The 19,948-nt window shown below is 44.5% G+C and overlaps 1 protein-coding gene across 2 annotated transcripts in view; it reads left to right on the forward strand.

Annotated features, from left to right (window-relative positions):
• Window positions 1-19,948, forward strand: part of MGAT5 (alpha-1,6-mannosylglycoprotein 6-beta-N-acetylglucosaminyltransferase) — a 319,813-nt gene that overhangs the window by 274,031 nt on the left and 25,834 nt on the right. For both annotated transcript variants that reach the window (XM_081052606.1, XM_081052607.1), the window contains exons 14-15: window positions 5,091-5,240; window positions 14,787-14,933. In XM_081052606.1, the coding sequence (XP_080908732.1) occupies window positions 5,091-5,240; window positions 14,787-14,933 (297 nt within the window). The remainder of the gene's footprint in view (window positions 1-5,090; window positions 5,241-14,786; window positions 14,934-19,948) is intronic.

Genomic DNA, 19,948 nt, shown 5'->3' on the forward strand with positions numbered 1-19,948 from the left:
AGTAGGGGATAAAGCTGAGAGCTTGTGCACGCAAGTGAGGGGCCTTGCGTGCATAGCTGAGTAGGTGGTATTGCAATGCCATGAGGAGCCTTTGAAGACTATATGGTGAAAGGAAGTCTTCAGTTTTGGAAACTAGAGGCGCTGAGGAGGGTGGATTGAAGGGGTGAGAACCTAGAAGCAGTGTGTTAGTCCAGGGCCTGTGGAGAGCAGGGCCTGAGGCAAAGATTCAAGTTTTACTAGTTATTGGGATTTGGTGGAGCTCACTGCTTTGCCTCTGCAGAGGGATTGACTTTTTCACACCCATTCAGCTCTAACTGGGAAGATGCCCACTGGTTCAGCACTCACGGGTGTGACCAACCAACTCTGGGCAGGGCTGCAGAATTGTTATTATTTTGAAGTGGTGGGTCTCAGGGTGCCATGTGGATTGTTCCATGGGGAAATGGAGTCCAGGAAAAGGGATGTGTGTGTCTGCAGTAGGGAGAAAAGTGTATAATACCCACTATACCCAAAAGCTCAGCATGCTGCCATTCGGCTAAAGAAAATTCCTGCACCCCTAATTTACCAGCTAGAGCAAAAGCCTCCTGGTTCTCCAGGTCTGCATTCTTCCTCTCTCCCTGCTGCAGAATCACACTGTGATTGCTTTGGATTGAATCATTTCTCCTAAAGCTCTCTGTTCAAGCTCTGAAAAGCTTACTGCCAGTTCTGCAAAATGTACCTGCCTCCAGCTACTTCACAAGCAGCTGAAGACAGGCTGAAAACACTGCCTCTTGGTTCCAGCATGCGCTCTCCTTTCCCCTCGCATCTTCCCTTACCCCACCCCGAAATGAGTTTAGGTAGATTTAAATTTTAATCAGTTTGGTTGTTTTTAATGAGGATTTAGATTGAGCAAGAGCTAGAGACGGAACACATTATGGGGCTGCAAGTTGCTGGGCTGGAACCTTTTGGAGCCATTTCTCCTGGCCTGGCATGCTGTCATGTGAGAGTGCCAAGCTCCTTTGGACTGTGTCAACAGATTTGTAGGTGGTAGGGTTTCTGGAATAGCTAATTCTCTTTGACCTTGGTCTCTTAAGTCAGGGAGGGAAAGCTTTCTAGAGTGTGATCTTCGTCCAGTTCTTGGATCAACAGGACATCGAGTTCCATGGCATGGCCGTCACCCTGTGCCTGGATGTCCAAAATAAGGAAGGGGAGGGGTGTGCTGGAAAATGCCCTCACCCCTGTACAGTCCCCTCCCCACCTTGGGCCTTTTCGTGGGTTGGGCAAGGCAGGCAAGGCCATGCTTACTTTAAGAAACCTCAGCCCTCTTTTTCTTAAACACAAAAGATAGCAATATACCTTGAAGAGAGAAGGGTTCCTTTGAACCTCTTTATGGCAAGAACAGCCTTTCCGTGTGGTGACAATGGCACAAGTTTTGAAGTCACACAGAATTGGTTTCTGTTTTTTCTTGATTGCATGTATTTTAAATTTTTCTTTTTGAATTCTGAAATATATTGAATGAACCCACCACCCAACATTATAGATGTTAATATTTTGCAATAATTTTCTTTAACAGAGAAACGATATATTACAAATATCATTAAAGCTCCATCCACCTCCCCAAACCCTCTTTCCTTCCCTCCTAAGTAATCACTATCCCGAAGTTGGTGTCTGTCATCCCCATGCATATTTTTGTAACTTAGCTACAAATGTCCATATGTAAAAATATTGTCCATATGCATAATATTGAATAATGTTGTTTTGTACGGTTAAAAAATGGCATCAAGCCTTACAAATTCTTTAGCAGTTCATCTCAACGCTGCTGCGTACTTGTAGAAATGATGGACAAGTTACATCACCTTCTTGAGCCCAGGGGAGATGTGATAAAATGCTGGTTGTATTAATCCTGCACAGTCCTGGTGAGCGAGGATCCAGGTCCGGAGAGGAGGAGACAAATTTAATGTTACGGAGGCAGAATCCACAATGCCTTGTGACCGATTTGATGTGTGGAATGACAGGTTTGATTCTTGTACAGGTACCTGACGGGAAGATGAATGTCCGTCACTGAGATGAGAACATGGTGGGGCAGTGACGCAGCTCTGGGAAAGGAAGGTGTGAAGGAGCCCCTTTTTGTCCTGTTGAGTTGGAAGCACGTACAGCACACCCAGGTGGAGAGGTTCAGGAGGCTGGTGGGTTTTGGACCCAAAAGTCAGTTAACGGTTCTGAGCTGGAGATCCCTCTTTGGGTTCCATTAGCATCCAGTGAGCATGACCTTTGAGAAAGAGGGCAGCGGAGTGGCTCCTATGTCACCTTTTCCTGGAATCCATAACATGGTTCGCCCTCACTGGGTTTCTACTGGGACTCTGACAAGTGGCAGCAAGAGACCTGGGGTGGGATCACCTCGTTGCCCTGTCAACTTCAAAGGTCAGAGTTATGTTCGAAACATTTTTTCTCTTCTAATAACCTGTTGTGATTTTTGTCATTCATGAAATGACATAAATCCTCTCTGAAGGTAACTTCTGCTTTCAGACTTTGCCATGCCTTAATGTTAATAAGTTCACAGACTTCATTGGCTCCTGCATCACTTCTTTATATTTGCTTGAACTTGCCTTCTTATACTTCAAGGAGCCCTAGCGATTCCTGGGATTGCTGGTGATAACCTGTATTTCCTATCCCAGTGCATTGTTCCCTTCCCAGGCATTTGGTCTCCGACTCCTAGTCTTGAGTCTGTCTGCGGTGAGTGCTCTTCTCCAGTGTGGAACCAGGCCGACCGTTCACATTCTCCCGTGTCGCTCACTGCAGACCTGGTTCAGGGGCCTTTGGTCCACCCTCCCTAGTTAACAGCTGGCTCTGATTTCTCATAAGGGAAAGGTCTCCTTATGGATGGTAGGAACCCACCCACAGTAGCTCAAGTCAAAGTGTGGGGTGAGGAAAAGTTCAGGCAGCTTCTGCTATTGGCAAGATTCAGAAAAACCTGGAGGAGAATTTAGCCTAGGGAGCAGCTGTAGACGCAGTGGGACCCCCGAAGCAGCTCTGGGCCCTGCTTTTCTCTCTTCTGTGTCTCTGCCTTCTTTCCTCATTCTTGCTTCTCTCTTCATCTCCCCTTTCCTCCTCCACCTTTTCTTCTCCCTCTTCTTCTCTCCCCATCCCTCCCTTCTTACCCTTTCTGTCGTACTTGCAGGTGTGATATCTGTGTCTTAGTTTCTGGATCCCTCTTATTACCGGCTCTCTGTCTCTGTTTTCCCCCTTCCTCCACCTCATTCTCTTCCCCAGAACTGGAAGCCAGCTTCCTCAGAACTTGTATCTGGCCTGTAATTGCCCAGACTCTAACACTGAACGGCCGTTTTGCTCCAAAGCCCAAGGCCATCTGGCAGTAATCTTTTCTGTGCACAGGATTCTGGGCTCCCAAGAGAGGGTCTGGTTGGCTCAGCGCATCTTCCTGCACACGGTCACAGTGTCCCAGGCTGCAGGCCAGCCTAGGAATGGGTCCCCCTCGGGTCAGACCCGCCCCGGGCCAGTCAGTAGTGGCAGGGAGTGAGGGTGAGGATGAAATCACTGAGAAGGGCTTTGTGGGGACAATCAGGTGCAGCTAGCACAAGACCTGTGTCATAGAACCCCTCAAATTAACTCTTACCAGGGAGATGATCGTAAATTCCGCTCAAGCGATGAAGGGGAAGTCATGATTGATAAACTGTTTTCAGTCACCTCTGCAGTAATTCAAGGGTACACATCTCTGAAGTAATGAATTGAACATCTTCTAGCCACACCAAACATGGCATGAAATTAAACTTTCCAAGTGTTCATTTTATTCACACGTTAGGGTGCAGGGATGGACTTGGTTGATTCTGAACAAAGTCACTCCTGGTGCATAAAATGAAGACTGTGACCTGTACTGTTTTCCAGCCATGAAGGCTTCTGGTACATGATGTGCAACCGGCATCCCTCCCCACCTCCCAGAGTGGGGTGTCCTTTGTAGTGTTCGTCACCAGGGCAGTGAATGGCAGCTCTGGGTCAGACCCTGAACCACCCAGCTCATGATGCCATGAGGAGCTGCCCCACCATGTCACAATAAGGGCCAGCCCTGCAGGGCAGGCGGGGGGACATTGCCGTCCCCTCCTTTCCTCAGAGCCTCAGCACTCCAGCTGCTGATGCCACACCCCATGTTCCCTCTGGGCGTAAGTCACAAAACTGGCTGTTATTACATTTGCCTGCAGTGTCTGAAAAAGGCTTAAAGCAGGGATACCTTGTCCCACTTTTTATGTAACTGGAAAACATTACAGAACTCAAATCTTTCAAATTTTAAAAAACAGCTTACAAAATCCAGCTTATGCATCTTAGTCACATGGAAACATGAAGAGGAAGGGAAAGGGAGAGTACTTCCGCTTCACAGGTGGTTCTGATTTAGAAATGTGCCTCAAAATTCAGTACAGAAAAGAGGTTTTGTTTTGCTGCTAATAAAAGTAAAACTACTCTTGAATGTTTCAGGGCTCATCAGAGTTTACATTTCTCTTCCCCCACCCCACTTTTGTCTACCTGGATAGTCTTATCTCTCCAGCTGCCGAGTCAATTACTGTGTACTGTGGGAAACTCTCTTCTCCCCCATGATGCAAATTATGTGGGATCCAGTTCTGACAACATGAGTTAATCATCACTAGAAATATTGGCAAGAGCTGGGGATGTTTGTGTTCCCCGGGGACAGCTTAGCATCTCCGAATAACCATTTCTAGTCCAACTGACTGCCTTCTGGTGCTTTCCTTCCCCAACTTCCTCCCCCAGAAAGGCAGATGAGCCAAAAGCCAAGTGTTGGGTCCCTGATAATTTAATAAAGCAAGGATGCTACTTCAGAACAATTGGCCTTGACCTAGCATTGGTATTCACTAATACGTTGCTATCTGATATGTTTCTCCTTGCAAAATTGTACAGTGGCCAGTATGACTGTTTTTACCCTCAAAATCTAGTCCGATTACTTTTGAAAGAAATTTTTTAGGAGCTGAATTGCCAAATTCCTTCAGTCTCCATCCTAGCAACTTCTGTCTATGTGGCCTCCAGCTATGAGGCAGGTTGTTAGGAGAATGAAAAGAAATGAGAAACGCCTTCTCCTTGTGTCCCCTATACAGAATAAGAAGATCTACTTGGACATTATTCACACCTACATGGAAGTGCATGCGACCGTTTATGGCTCCAGCACAAAGAATATTCCCAGTTACGTGAAAAACCATGGTATCCTCAGTGGACGGGACCTGCAGTTTCTTCTCCGAGAAACCAAGGTAAGTTTTCAGTAGTTTTGTAAACATTCATCAGGGATGTTGTTTTCAGGTTTGTGTCCGTTGGTGTTGAAAATGGGATCAGAATCTCGCATGCTTTCTTTTCAATACTGCAGTAGCTCTTTAGTTTATTTCCAGGCAATGGTTTTCAAGCTTTGCAGCTGAAAAGTTAGCGAATTGTGGAAGGAGGTTGCTACAGTTTAAATCTTACTGAGAATCTGCTCTGCTCCAGGCATCAAGCGAGAGTCTGAAGATATGTGGCAAACAGCAAAGGTGAGGGTCTGTCTCGAGGGCCAGACCTTCTGATGGAGCAGCAGCTTTCACAGCAAGCCTGGGGTGCTCAACTCCCCCATCTCCCCAGTCATCACTGTTCAAGAAATTGGTCCCCCAACTAGCTTTCTTTGCACCTCCTCATTTGTACTGGACACTGAAAACGTTCAGACAAGGGAAAAGTCCCTTGGGGCTCAAGGAACAGGAAGGCATCATGAAAGATGTAAAAACTGAAAAATGAGGGGTGTAGATGCACCTGACTTTGAGGACAGACAGAAGTGAAAGTCGGTGGTGCAGGTGGAGATGACACATTCAAGAGAGAGCCAGAAACCAACCCAGCTAGTCTAAGTGTTGGGAAACAGTGAAAGATAAAATTTGATAAGGGGATGAGGGTCTGATTGTCACAGACACAGACAGAGTTCCGATGTCGCGGTGCAGCTAGCTGGGGGAACCATTATTGGAGGACTATTCTAGTAGCACGGTGAATGTGTTGTTTTGACACCGTGGGGAAATTCACCCAATGTCTGTAATTCTGCCATGGAAATACCAAATGAAATTAGCAGACTGGCGAAAAGACCCGAGTTTGGCCTTGAAGGGTTGGCTGGCACTTTATTGGATAAGCTCTCTTATGTTTATTGATAAGCTATTATTTATGGATATCACAGATACTGACTGAGCAGCTTCTATGTGCCAGGCATTGTGCAGCGGATACAAAGAGAGCAACACAAGCAGATCCATCCCTGCCTCAGTGGTTCCTAAAAGATAAAGATGCTTATTATCAATAGGGAACCTTTCAGCCCTGGCCCCTAACTGAATGTCTTTTCATTTTCAAAGTTGGAGGGGAGAGGCTGAGTGGACGAACTTCTATGGCATAACAGCCATTTCTTATCATTGCATGATACCTTGATTTGGGAAAGTGTATTCACAGATGCCGTCCTATTTAATTCTTGCAACAGCGTTCAGAGGTCGGCAGGGTGGGTGTTGTTAACTTTATTGTGAACATGAGGAGACAGACCGGACAGTTTGGCTTGCCCACCGTCTCTGAGGCCGCCTTGAATGTGGCCGTAACTCCCAGTTTTTTTATTGCAAATGAAAGCTCTCCTAGGCCATTGACATACAATCTTTGTGAATATATACCCAAACTTAAGAATATTGAATGGATACCCACCAACCAAAAGAATATACATCTCCTTTCTGCCTCAGTTTCTCCATGTATAAATGCATTTGACCATTTCTGCCTCCAAGCCATTTGTGTGATGCCATGAATAAAATAGCTCAATAAATTATTTTATCTCCTTGGCCAAAAATATAGTTGTTTTAAGTAGGATTTTATTTCCTTCCACAGTCATCTGTGGTGTGATGACCATTTGTGGCAATCAGGAGTGAGGTGTGTTCAGTTTGCTTTCCATTCACCTTCCGCCTTAGATGACATTTTAGAATCATTAGAATGTGCAGGACCTTTGGTGGCAATGCCGTTTTGCCATTTGCCTCATTTTACTTTTCCTCACATCACATTGTGGAGAAAGCTCAAGCTCCTTTAACCTTACCTTTGGCAGCGCTGGTTTTCAGCAGCTTGTCGTTACTGCCTCACGCACTTCTATTAACCCAGCCTTGTGAACATCTTACTCAGCCTTGCAAATTTTAAAAGAACCCTTACTCGCCTACCATGCATTTACCCTGTCAGAGAATGGGAAACAGGCCAAGGCTGAGGTCCCCGATGCCCAAGGGAGGAAAAGAGAGGAGGCCTGGAAGGTCCAGGCCACCATGTGAGAGACTGCCTAACAACCAAGGATGGCAGCTTGAATCTTGAGTGTGAAGGGCATCTATTTATCCTTGAAAAACGAGTGCCTGCAGAGGGTGTCACTAGTCCCATTTTGCCTGTTCATGTGTCTAGAAGATACTAAAGTACTCCAAGTAGAATTGTGACTGAAACAGTTGGCACATATGATGCCAATGAGGCAGTGTGTCACCGAGAACCCCTCTATACCCAGAACACGGCAGCAGGCACTAAAATGAATGACTCTTGGGTTTTGAAATAATGACACTAAAGACTAGTCAGGCTTTGCATAAATAACCCTTTCTTCCTCTCACTCCTTTCTCTGTGTCTCTGAGCAATTTAAAAGCAATTTATTCCAATCCATGTGGAAAGTGGAGAACGGGAGATGCAGAGAAGCAAATATCTGCGGAATGAATGGGATCCAGACTCATTATCGGAGTGGGGAGTGAGTCTGGTGCTCCTTGAGGTTTAGAGAAATAGTGAAATGATTGATGCTTAATCAGCTTCTGACTCATTATTTTTCTTTATGAGCCATCTTTGACTCTCTGCACCAAGCCCACAAAACCCTTTGCTCAGCAGAATGTTGTCCTGGCATGCCATTATGGACTCAGGTATCATTAGCGGACTCGAGCTGCAGGGAGCCTATGAGACAGGAGGAATTCAATGTGGCACTAAAATCAGACAAAAGAGCTGGCAAGTTGTTGACTAAAGGACTCTTCTAATAGGCGTATGAATTTGGATGAATTAATTATTTATCAGAGGACCACAGACAAGTAATTGAGTCCAGTGAACTCCAGGAGTGCAGTGTAAGCAGTGTAAGCACGGACTGGGGTGGCAAGTATTTACTTTTGGTTTAAATCCCCATCTCTTAATATGGTTTCTTTCTTCTCCTTCCTAATTTTAACTTCTTCATGTCCACCTCCCTTGGTCTTACCATAGAAGCTCCTTATAGAAGGGGGCATTTTGCATCCCACACTGGGATGAAGGAGCCTTTGGAGTGAGCCAGGAAAGGTACTTCCCTTTCTACACTAGGAGTTGGGAGCACTTTCTGGCTTGGAAAACAGGCAAGAAGCTACTGCTGCTCATGCTGTTTCTGCACCCCTCCGCTCCCCAAACCTTCGCTCATTCCCCCTCCTTATAATGACCCTGGCTCCCTATCTTGTCAGCTCGGCAGCTTCCCCGTGGGCTCACCTAGAAACCTGGGCAGGTTGGAAGACTTGCAGTATGGACTGTCCCTGTCCCATCTATCCTCATGTCTGATTCCCCGGTTGACCATGGCTCTTCCCACGAGCTTGGACCTGGTTGCACAACCTCTCTCAGAAACCCGGGGCTGAGACAGCCACCGCCAATGGAACCCAACTCATGCAGCTCTGATGGTAGAGGGGCTTTGCCTGTTCCCTTTGTTCGTTTGCAGGTCCATTCTCAGTGCCTGGAACATTGCCTGGCTTGTAAAAGGCCTTTGGATAATTAAGAATGAAAGAAGGAGTCAAGATGAAATCTGTTCACCATCTGATATCTTGGGACCATGCCCCATAGGAGTGATTTCTTGCTTTTCTCGTGAACCATGTACCTGTCTCCAAGGTCTCCCAATAAGGGGCACCTTCTGTCTGATACCCTTTTCTGCAACTCCATGGCCCTGTAAGAGAGCCCAAGAACTTACTGATGGAAGAATCATCTTCCATTTCTATTTCAGACCCTGAAATACTCGCCCTCAGGCAGTCAAGCAGGTTTTGTCTTAGTGACCAGTACCTAAAGTTATTCTTGCTCCAACTGGATGGAAAAAACTTTTGCATACACCCATGTATTCCTCTCTCCCCCTTCCCCTCCCACATGTGTATGTAGAATGAAGACGGTGTACAGATATGATTCAGTAACCTCTCTGACTTTAGGAACAAAAGCACATCCCCACATCCAGATACGTATACACGCAACATTCAACATCTCCCAGAGACATTTGATGGTTGGAAAATGTTAACCTATCAGTATTTATTCTTTTTCTCATTTATCTGACAAATGTGTATTAAGTACTGAATATATTCCAGGCCTTATTTTAGGTATATTTTTGATACAGGGATGCCTTAGGTGTTTTTGTTCCTGAGTATAAAGGTGTGGTGAAGGAGACAAACAGGTAACTATAACAATGTGAAAAGTACACAGGTAGAAATAATAAGAATAAAAAGTAGGATACCCACGGAAAACCTCACCGTGGTGCTGTGAGAGGGTCAGCCATTTAATTGTGTATAATGCTGTTCTGGAACTTGCGAAGCCGATGAAATAATGGGATGAGGCCCCTGTGGGAGGACAGGAGCCAATAGCCAGTCACTTTTAACACATTTAGCAAATTTGAGTTATGAGGGTACACGTGACCACTGGGTTTTACTACAGTATAATGGCCATTTTCTCTAAACCTTCCCTGTGATAAGCTTTTTCTGTGAATTATCTCTTCGTCCCAAAACTCCCCTGATCTCAGTACCGTTGGAACCCATTTTAATGTGGTGGTGTCGTGCAAGGTGGCAGGCAGGGCCTCTGGTCCCACTCCCCACATAAGAACGCAGGACATGGTAAGGCCAAAAAGGAACACCCACGGAGCCCTAAGTAGGGGAGTCATATCACTATATTCTCACTGGCGGCATCCGCCTCTCGACAATCCGCTCTTGCTAGCCCCCAATTCTCTTCTGCTAGCGTAGCCACAGCAGTTATATCACCACCACAGGTGGTGACGAGGCCTGTGGAGCTGCCTCACTCTTGGGAGCTGAGGGGTCAGCTTGCTGTGGAATTGGGGTGTGAGTGGGGGTGGTCAGGGAATGTTCCTCCAAGGAGATGATACCTGAGCTGCCTTTTCATGGTGAACTTTTCATGCTGGCCTGGCTGGAGATGGTCAGCATCCACAGTTTGGAATTGATCCAAGTATCTTCTTACTCCCCCACCTCCAGGTACAATGCGAATTGTAAATGCATTGAATTCTGTACTGGGGCTTCAACATGACCGAAGTGCAGGAAGTTGTAATCTTGATTATATCATTGGTGTTCTTTTGTTTGTTTGCTTGCTTTGTTTCTGAAAGCCCACTTAGATAACTGGGCATAGTCTGGGAGTGTATCCAGTAAACTGGTCTGCAGGAAATAGTCTTTGGTTTAGCAGCCAACTTTGGGCACTTAAACCCACGTGACGAGGACAGTTGTCTTTGTCTCCTTGGCCCTTCTGTCCCTTTGTGAGGGAATTCTCAGGTGGTGTAGGTTAAGAGCTTGTGGAGCTAAACCTGTGCGGGAGAGAATTTGGCCGCTGTCGTCTCTTCCCTTAGCATCGGGTGCAGAGGAAAACAGGTGGCCAGAGAGGGACCCTTCAGGCTACATGAAAGCATCACCTATCAGGAAAATAAATTTCCTCCATACCCAGCCATTGAATGGATTCTTTGTAAAGATACAAAACTTTGTAAAGATACCAAAAATATGATGATTCCCAATCATTTGTAAAGATACCAAAAATATGATGATTCCCAATCATTATATGAAGAATGAACAAGTAAGGTTGAGCAATAGCCTGTGGTTCGTGGGACGTGCCTTTCCATGAGGCAGCTACTATAAACCATATCCTCTCTCTCCTCTAAGGGATGTCCCTCCCCCTTTTTTTAGTTCAGGTTTGTTATGAGAACAGTGAGAATGCATAAATGCATCTGCAGGTGCTGACCATTTTGTAAAAGCCATTTTGTAAAAACCACAACTCCTGCCCACCTAAACTCTAGCTGCACAATACAAGGTCATATACATGCAGCTGTGTGAAGTGGAATCTGGATTTGAACTTGAACTACTGTTTAATGAACATTCGCTATGTGCCAGGCTTTGGAATACATCCTTTCCATGAAATAGCTCATTTAATCCCCACAGCAGCCCCATGAAATATAACACTGCCCCCCCCCATTTTACACATGAAAAGACAGGTTTAGAGAGCTTGTGTTACCTTACCTAAGGTCCCCTAGCTAGAGACACTGGATGATAAATGGGCTTTTATAATCTATAGGAGACAGACACCAGTTTCCCACAGTCACAGAGCTAGGATATGATGCAGTTAGGATTTGAACCCTGGTCTCCCTGATTTCAGAACCTGTGCTATTAAATCACCACATTGTCCTGGTCCCTTTGTGCCAAGAATCAATTTAATGGATAAACTGAGGTTGATTCATGGCTCAGACTCCCTCCTGAGCCACCCCACCAACTTGGCTAATTAAAACTAGTCAGCATAGTGTATGTTGGGTGTATGTTTCGTATTTTGGATTATCTTTGGTTCCTCATCAAGAGTGTGTGGAAACCAACCAAACCCGCGGAGTCTTCCTAAGAACTACCTTTATCCACGTTTGAAGGAGTCTTTGTTAACTGCTCCACCTACGGATTTAAAACAACTTCATACAGTGTAAAAATCTGAGTAGTATTACTAAAACTCTTTGTCGATGTATAGGAATATCCCAATCTTATGCCATGAATAAAACATATGGTGCTTCATCTGTTCTCTCTGGCTTAGTATTAGTTCAGAAATTTGATTTTAGAGCATGTAATCCCTCTGTTTAGAAATGCTCATGGATGGAGCCGGGAGTTGCAACCATAGAGATGTTCCATCCTCTGGAATATCCTCATTAGATTCTGGGCTTCTGACAGCCAGATGAACTGTAAATAAAAGATGCCCAGTTTCCTCCTGAAGACTGCAGCCTCTGCACTTGAATGAATTCTTACAGTGTAACACTTGCCCCTGTGCTAAGGAAGTCTGTAAGTGGGCAGAATGAAAGAGAAGCTGGGGGGGGGGGCAGGTTGGGGGGCAAGCAATTTCATGTGATTACGGTGTATGGCAAGCCATAAGCACTCAGAAGTTTACGGAAGGACGTTTGGTGGTGATGAACCCTCTCTGCCCTACCCTGTTGTCATTCAAATCTCAAGCGTGCTTTTTGACCTTAATACATGTCTGTTATAATGTCACAGGAAATGAGTACACAGGGAGGGAGAAAAAATTGCTTATTGATAGAAGTAACAAGAACAACAAAAAAAACCGTTATTTTGATGTTTTGAAGTAATGTATTTCCTACATTCCTAATTAGTGTGATGAGAAAACTCATTGCCAAGAAATTGTGTGGTATTTGCTTAAGCTTTATTCTAAAATTGTCAGGCTTTGGAGAGGTAGCCCAAAGTGTTTATTTTATGTGTACGGAGATATTCCGATGCCAGCAGGGCAGAAGAGATGGTGCAAATTGTTATTCAGATATAATTAAACCTAGGTCACATTCAAGTCCATTAAGCAAGAGCCTCAAATCCTTTTAATTAATGGGTTCAGATTGGTTGGTCTGAAGGAGCTAATTAATTTTTTTCCAGGATTTTCTATTCAAATAGACCAGCATTGTGCTTCCTGCATTTCCACCACAGTTCTTCTTTGCAACTGAGAGTTGATAAAAGTATCAGCACTTTATGGGAGGCCCTGATTTTCAGAGGTCAGGAAATACAATGGGCTCCAGATCTCTGGTTAGAGACCTGTCCTCATCTTACAGCTTCTTTCTTCTCAGAGTCAGAGCCTTCTGGAAGCCTCATGTTTCCCAGTGCCCACCTTCAGCCTGATAGAGGTCATCTTCCCCTGGAGAGCCAGCACATCCTCCCCAAAATCTGCTGGGGAGGGCAGGTCACAGAGATCAAAAGCCTCCAGGATGATAACCCTGGGTTCTTCATATTCAACAAAGCTGGGATGTCTTGCAACTTATACTTTGTTTGCACTGTTTCTTCCATTTCTTCTGCTTCTGTCAGAAATCCCCCTACCCCTGAGGCGCATGCTCAGGCCACATGCTATAAGTTTAAATTCTCTACTAATCACTTCTGTAATAAGATCCAGAAACAGGGCCTCCAAATGGTGTAGAGACACCTCTTATTTCCTGCAGCTTGCAGGTTTCTGCTGCCATGTTTCCCTTTACCCCCATGCCCAATGAGAAATGACCAAGCCAGCAGGAGGCGCTCTGCTGACCTCTCAAAAGCCTCTTTTTTCCTCAGTCCCCCCACACTCCCATGGATGTTTCTGACAGTGTAGGCAGCCATCTCCAGGTTTGTAGGAAATGAAATGTTATTCCTCCAACAAAACAAAAGCGTTCCCTGTTCTGTGCAAAAGAACGTATAGTTATAGGATACAGAGTTTCTCCTGAAATCCAGAGATTTTAGTTTCTTGCCCCAGAAAAATCCCCGTGGGGGCTGCATAACTCTCCAACATGTCCAATGTGGGCCATGCTCAGTGTTCAGCCCTGGTTTGTGTGCCCAACACATACATTCTGCATCTTCCAGTGTTGCCCAAGGAACCCGGCAGCCTGGACTTACAGCTCTCTAGGCAGAACCATTCTAAATAATGGTTCAATTAAAGCAGCTGCAAAGACAGGATTGCTGGGGAGAGGGCTGGGAGGAGGGGGAGGAGAATCAAGCCTGCAGCCATATCCAGTTCAGCAGGATCCTTCCCTCTCAATGCCTGGCCTGGTGGGTGTTCCTCGTTGTGATGGCAGAAGGAAAAGATGCCCTGGGGCCCAGTTATCCTTTGTCACTTGATGTGCCTCTGGAGACCCGAGTGATTTCAGAACTGGCTCCTTCATGTGGGTAGACATCTCACATCTCACCAAGACCAAACTTGGACCCTGCCCATCAATAACCCACAGCCCTCCAGCATTGTGAAATATCCTGTGGTGAGGAGACGGCCGGCCGTGAGGCATTTCTATGAGATATTGTTTCATTTCTGGACCCAGGAATTGGTGCCATTGAACTGTAGCAAGTCCCCTTTGTCACAGCGGCTCTCAGCTGCAGTTGCTACTAGGACCCCGAGAGTGTGTTTTTGCTGCCATCTATTGTCTACTGTGGGGAAAACACACGGTTTGCTTGCTGGAGAAGTAAGAGGCCTTGCCCGTTTAGCAGCTTGGCACCCTCTCCCCCTATTGAGGGGAAAACAAAAACCAAGATGTTGATGTCCCCCAGTGAAAACCCCATTATGAAAACCTGTGTTTACTGACCTACCGTCATTTCAAAGCAGCTCCATTTGAACTGTAATCAAACCGCCAAGTGACCTTTCTGTCCCTTTGCCCAGCATCCCTGAAAGGGCCTGTTGTTCCTCTGGTTCAATGAAGAAACCTTCTGTTTAGTTAAGCAAGTGTTTTTCCAATCATGTCTCCTGGTGAGTTACAGAAAGATGATTGTTGGGCCTTGCTTTTTGTTGTTGTTTTTATTCTTTTAATGCCCTTACCCCTCAACTGCCCATCCCAACACTTCTTTCTTTACTTTCATAGCAAAGGAAAACATAATGACCTCAGCAGCTTCATTGTGTCTTTAAAGGTCCCTGGTCCTGATGTAAGCTGACTTCTCTTCACCCCTTCCCCCAGGGCCTGGGAACCTTCCAGAGTTTCTGAGGCTTCCCCACTGGGATGGAGTACAGCCTAGCCCCCTGTGAGCCAGGGACACCAGTCATGATTGGCATGTTTATGTGTGGTGTGCTTTTCTCTCTTACAGTTGTTTGTTGGACTTGGGTTCCCTTACGAGGGCCCAGCTCCCCTGGAGGCGATCGCAAATGGATGTGCTTTTCTGAATCCCAAGTTCAGCCCACCCAAAAGCAGCAAAAACACAGACTTTTTCATTGGCAAGCCAACTCTGAGAGAGGTAAGCATCAGTCAAAATCATTCTACTCCCAATAATATGAATAACAGCTATTTACGGAGCTCATGTAAGTGTGTGGCCTTTGATAGGAGGTGTTATCAGCTTCATTTAACGTAGTCGGATGGAAGGAGGGTGTACAGGGTCTCAGAGATATGGACTACTTGATGACATCCCTTAGCTAAATCGTGGCACAGCGAGGATTTGAATCTATTCCTACCCCTCCACAAAGTGTGGGAGTTTTTTCACTCTGCCCCAACTCTATCTTAATTCAGACATCTCCAGCAGAATTAGCTGAACTCTGATTTTCTCAATGTTCAGAGTTATGGAATAAAGAAATCAACTGGCTAACAGGTATTTTTAAAGGACCTTCTCCCCGTGATGGGCTATGGGGAATCAAAAGTGGGCTGTGGGGTCCTTGAAGAGCCATGGACCTTGAGAAATAGGATGTATTGTGGATGACTGAAGTAATGGGCCTGGTACTTAAGCGCACCATTGGCAGGCACAGTCCTGAGAAGTCATGCTGCCGTTGCTCCAGCCATTTGCAGAAGCTTTATTTGAATTGCGCTCAGGGATCCTCTTGAAATCCACAGCGGGTGATGAATCACCATTGGAGGCAGTTGGATTTGATTTGGGTCCATAAACAAAAGCCATTTAGAGCATGTGAGTGATCAAGCTGGGTGTTTCTGTTATCTGGTCAGAAACAGGTGTGTGTGCAGGAAACCATGAGATTGATTTGTTTTATTATTTTGATGTAGTTAGTAAGTAGCAGTTCCCCAGGCCGCCAGCAAGGAGGAAGCCTCTTGGTTGGTGTCATCCAATGCCCTTGTCACTCCGGGCCTTCTGCTAGGGAGTAGACTGCTGGGCAGCCCTCCTCTCGTGACATAGCAGCAGAACGGCAGCACTGTTAAAGCGTGGTTTTCCATTCTGTTTCTTCTAAACCTTTCTGGATCGATGTTCCTGACCCCACCTCCACCCCCACCCCAGCCGTTGCCAAATACTACAGAAGATGCAGTTTCCATGATTATTCTTTACTGATCAGAGATCTTGCCAAGTCATAGAGTTGAGTATTTTGAGAGTTGTTTTCTCTTGCCCTCCCTATCGTTGCTGAAATGGCCAAAGGAGGTCAACAAAATCCGTAGATTATCCGCAGAAAAATGAACGTGTGGCCCAGATGACTTCGGACAAGGGTTCCCTGTGTGTGTGTGCTTGCTTGCTTTTCCCTTCGGCTAATGCACTAAGTTTGAAGTCTTCCTTTTGGCAAGTGGTTTCTTTGGGGGAGGTCATTCCTCAGCAATACTTAATGCCACCTGCGTGCCAGGTGCTGTGGGAACGTTCAGTCTGGCACTGAAGAGCTGACTCTTTGGAAAGGTTAGAAAAGACACTGCCCAGCGGTGAGAACATCTCGATTTGGGAATCTGCTTTCACGTATGACTGACTTCTTGGAAACTTTGGCGTTTGGAGTAGGAAATCTGGGCTAATAAGTGAACTCTGTTTTTAATGTAGTTGAAAGAAATCTCTGCCCACATTGTATAATTATTTGTAATTTTCCATGGTGGCTTTTTGTTTTTGGCTTTTTTGTAATAAAATAGACATAATGTCAAACTGACCCTCTTGACCATTTTTAAGTGTACAATTCACATTAAGTACATTCACAGTGTCGACCAATTGTCACTGCTACCCATTTCCAGGACTTACTCATTGCCCCAAACAGAAACTCTATATTCATTCATAATAACTCCCCATTCTCCCCTCCCCACAGCCCGTTAGCCTCTGTTCTACTTTCTGGCTCCATAAATTGACCTATTCTAGATACCTAATGTAAGTGGAATTATACAGTGTTTGTCCTTTTGTGACTGGCTTATTTCACTTAGCATCATGTCTCCAAGGTTTGTTTGTGTTGAAGCATGTGTCAGAATCATTTCTTTTCAAGGCTGAATAACATTCCCTTGTATGGATAGACCACATTTTATTTATCCGTCTGTTAATGGACACTTGGGTTGTTTTCACATTTGTCTCTTGTGAACAATGCTGCTCTGAACATTGGTGGACAAGTATTTGCTTGAGTCCTTGCTTGGTACATCTTTGGGGTGTACACCCAACACGTGGAATTATTGGGATTTCCTTTCTATTTATTTTGAAATAATTTGAGTTTTACAGAAAAGTTGTAAAACTTGTGCAGAGTTTGAGTCTATCCTTTATGCAACTTCCTCTGGTGGCAACATTATCAAACCACAGTTCAGTTGTCAAAACTAAGAAGTTAACATTGGTGCCATAGGATTAGCTAAACTGTAGATTTTATTGGGAGTCACCACTTTTTCCACTAATGTTCCTTTTCTGTTCCAGGATCTCACATTGCTTTTAACTGTCATGTCTCCTTCGTCTCCTCCAGTCTGTGACAATTCTTCACTCTTTTCATTGTCATTCACGACCATGACACTATGAAAGAGTATTGGTCAGTTTTTTTGTACACTGTCCCTTGATTTGGATTTGGCTGATGTTTTCTCATGATTAGTTTGAGGTTATGCAGTTTTTGGCAAGAATATCACAGATTGAATGTGCCCTTCTCAGTGTATCATATTGGGGGATACATCCCATCAACATATGTTTATTGTTACCAGTGACGTTACCGTTGATTGCTCGGGTAAGGCAGTGTTTGTTAGGTTTCTCTACTACAAAGTTTTTATTTTTCTCTAGATTAGGGGAAATACTATTCAGATATCCCGGTCTCCTCAGACTTTTGCCCATTTGTTTTTACCAGGTATCCGTGGATCTTGCCAGTCGCAGTTATTACTGTGCTGCTCTAATGGTGACTTTCTTTTTCCCTCATCATGACTTTTCATGAAAAGCAAAGAAACCCATCTCTTTTGTTACTGCAGTTTCTATAGATAAGCCCTTGGGGAATGATTCATCAAAAGTATCTCAGACTCTATTGGCAACTGGTACCTCTTTGTTTTGATCGTTCTAAAGATTTTGATGACATTTTGTTACAAGTGAATATTTTATCCTAAAAAAAAATGTAGAACACTCTTAAACACAACCTATTTCCCAGTGAATAATGTTGCATAGATCAGATCAGCCAATACAAAGTTATTGAGAAAAGTATGTCCATCATTTCCTATCAGTTGTCACCATTTAGTAATTTGCTTTTTTGTGGAGCTCTTAGAGGGTTTTCATTATTCGGGCTTAAAAGAATAGGCTTTGGAGCTGCCCGCCCAACCCCCAACGTTTGGTTCCTCCTGTCCCTTCAGCTGATTGTCCCCGTGCTTGAATGAGACTCGAGTTAAAATGGCCTTGTGCGATTCTTTCAGCCGTTGCTCGGCAAGTGACATCACACAGATGAGTCCGTTGGCTTTGGGCTCCCACAGGAGGGCCAGGATGCAGAAGAGCAGTTAACACATGTTCATCTGTGTCCCCACAAGGTCCGTGGTACGAGTTGCTGCATTGGGGGGAACTTACCAAGACACATTTCCTGTTTCCCGGTAGCTCAAAGTTTTTTATGAAAGATTGATAAGACAGATGCATAATAAACAGAAATGTATCAAGAAACAGCTAAGGAAATTAAGGAGGGGGCGTTAACTTGGAGTTGTGCCAGGTGGAGAATGTCCTGAGTTAGCTGAGAAGGGATGGGAGAGGCCCTGTGCTTTAAAGGAAAAAGAGGAGAGTGTGGTTTCACGCTTCAGGGGCGTGATGAGTTCAGAGGAAACCCCAAGGTCACTTTGCTTTATTCAGGAGGGCAGGTTCCATCTGATGTCCATCTCCTTCCCTGCTGCAGACAGTCCAGAGAGCAGGCAAGGAATCAGCAACATCACAGAGCTTTGAGAGAAGCCAGTGAATTTGACGTCGGGGCCAGGTGGGCCACCCCACTTTGCTCTCTTAACTCACAAAAGCCACAAAATTTTCCCTAACCAAAGATGCTTTCAATTGGCAAACAGGTATCAATAGTTACACAGATTTCTAAGGGTGAAAAATCCCTAGAAATTGTCGTCTTTTTTTTTTTTCTCAGCAAATGGAACATTTTTAACTGAAGTGTGTATAATGATACAGCTCTCCGGTTACGTCCATGCTAGTCATTCAAGCTAAGCAACAACTGAGCCTATAAATTGCATATATGTCTCTTTTTTCCCTTCATTTGAAGAGAAGAAAAGTGTAGATATTTTTTGTTTTTTAGAAAGCAAGAAAGCTTTGTTTTTATTTTTTGCATTGGACCAATTTTTAAAACCATGATGTATACTGAGGAGAATATGCTCCCTAATGCCTTCAGTAATGTGGTCAGTTCAAGTTACACTTTAAATGTAATATTAATTGGATTTTTATCTTTATATTGGGAAACATATTAGTAGGTTCTCAGTCATCATTCTGACATTCTGTAAACCATTAGAAATTCTGTGGCTTCAAGGGTTTTGGTTTTGTGTGTGTGTGTGTTTTTCCCATGAAGAGAACTCATATTCTCGAAGATTTAATAGCCCCTCTGAAGTAATGTCTCATATTTAATAAGATTTTCATTACTTTTACAAACTATACTCCAGGAAATCTGCTGATTGATATACAAGGAAGTAGCCCAGATGAGACGGTTCTCAATAAATTAACAAGAAGGAATATAACATTCAGAAGGGGAATAATGAATCATACAATGCCTTACTCATAAAATTAAGTAACCTTCAGTAAATGTAAATGAACAAATGATAGAGACTCAGCATTTTTCATTTTCCAAGTACTTAGAACTACCTTTTAAATAAACAAGGATCTTATAAAGGGAAGGGGGGAGAGAGACGCTAATATGCAAGTGGCTAACTAGTGAGTCACGGCAACTTCTAATTTGCCCTGATTCCATTGTAAAAATTCATTACGTAGGTTTTTTCTCCAGGCCACCAAATGAATGTGGTGTGACATTTTGCTCATCTTCAGAAAGGATCTAATCCAAACATAAATTCAGTCTGGGATTTTTTTTTTTTCAGGTTGGCAAGTTTAAGGGAATGATTAGGAGACCTGTATTTACACTGGGCTTGTTTTGCTCTTTA

This window comes from Rhinolophus hipposideros (assembly GCF_964194185.1).
Source record: "Rhinolophus hipposideros genome assembly, chromosome: 6".
Taxonomy (NCBI): domain Eukaryota; kingdom Metazoa; phylum Chordata; class Mammalia; order Chiroptera; family Rhinolophidae; genus Rhinolophus; species Rhinolophus hipposideros.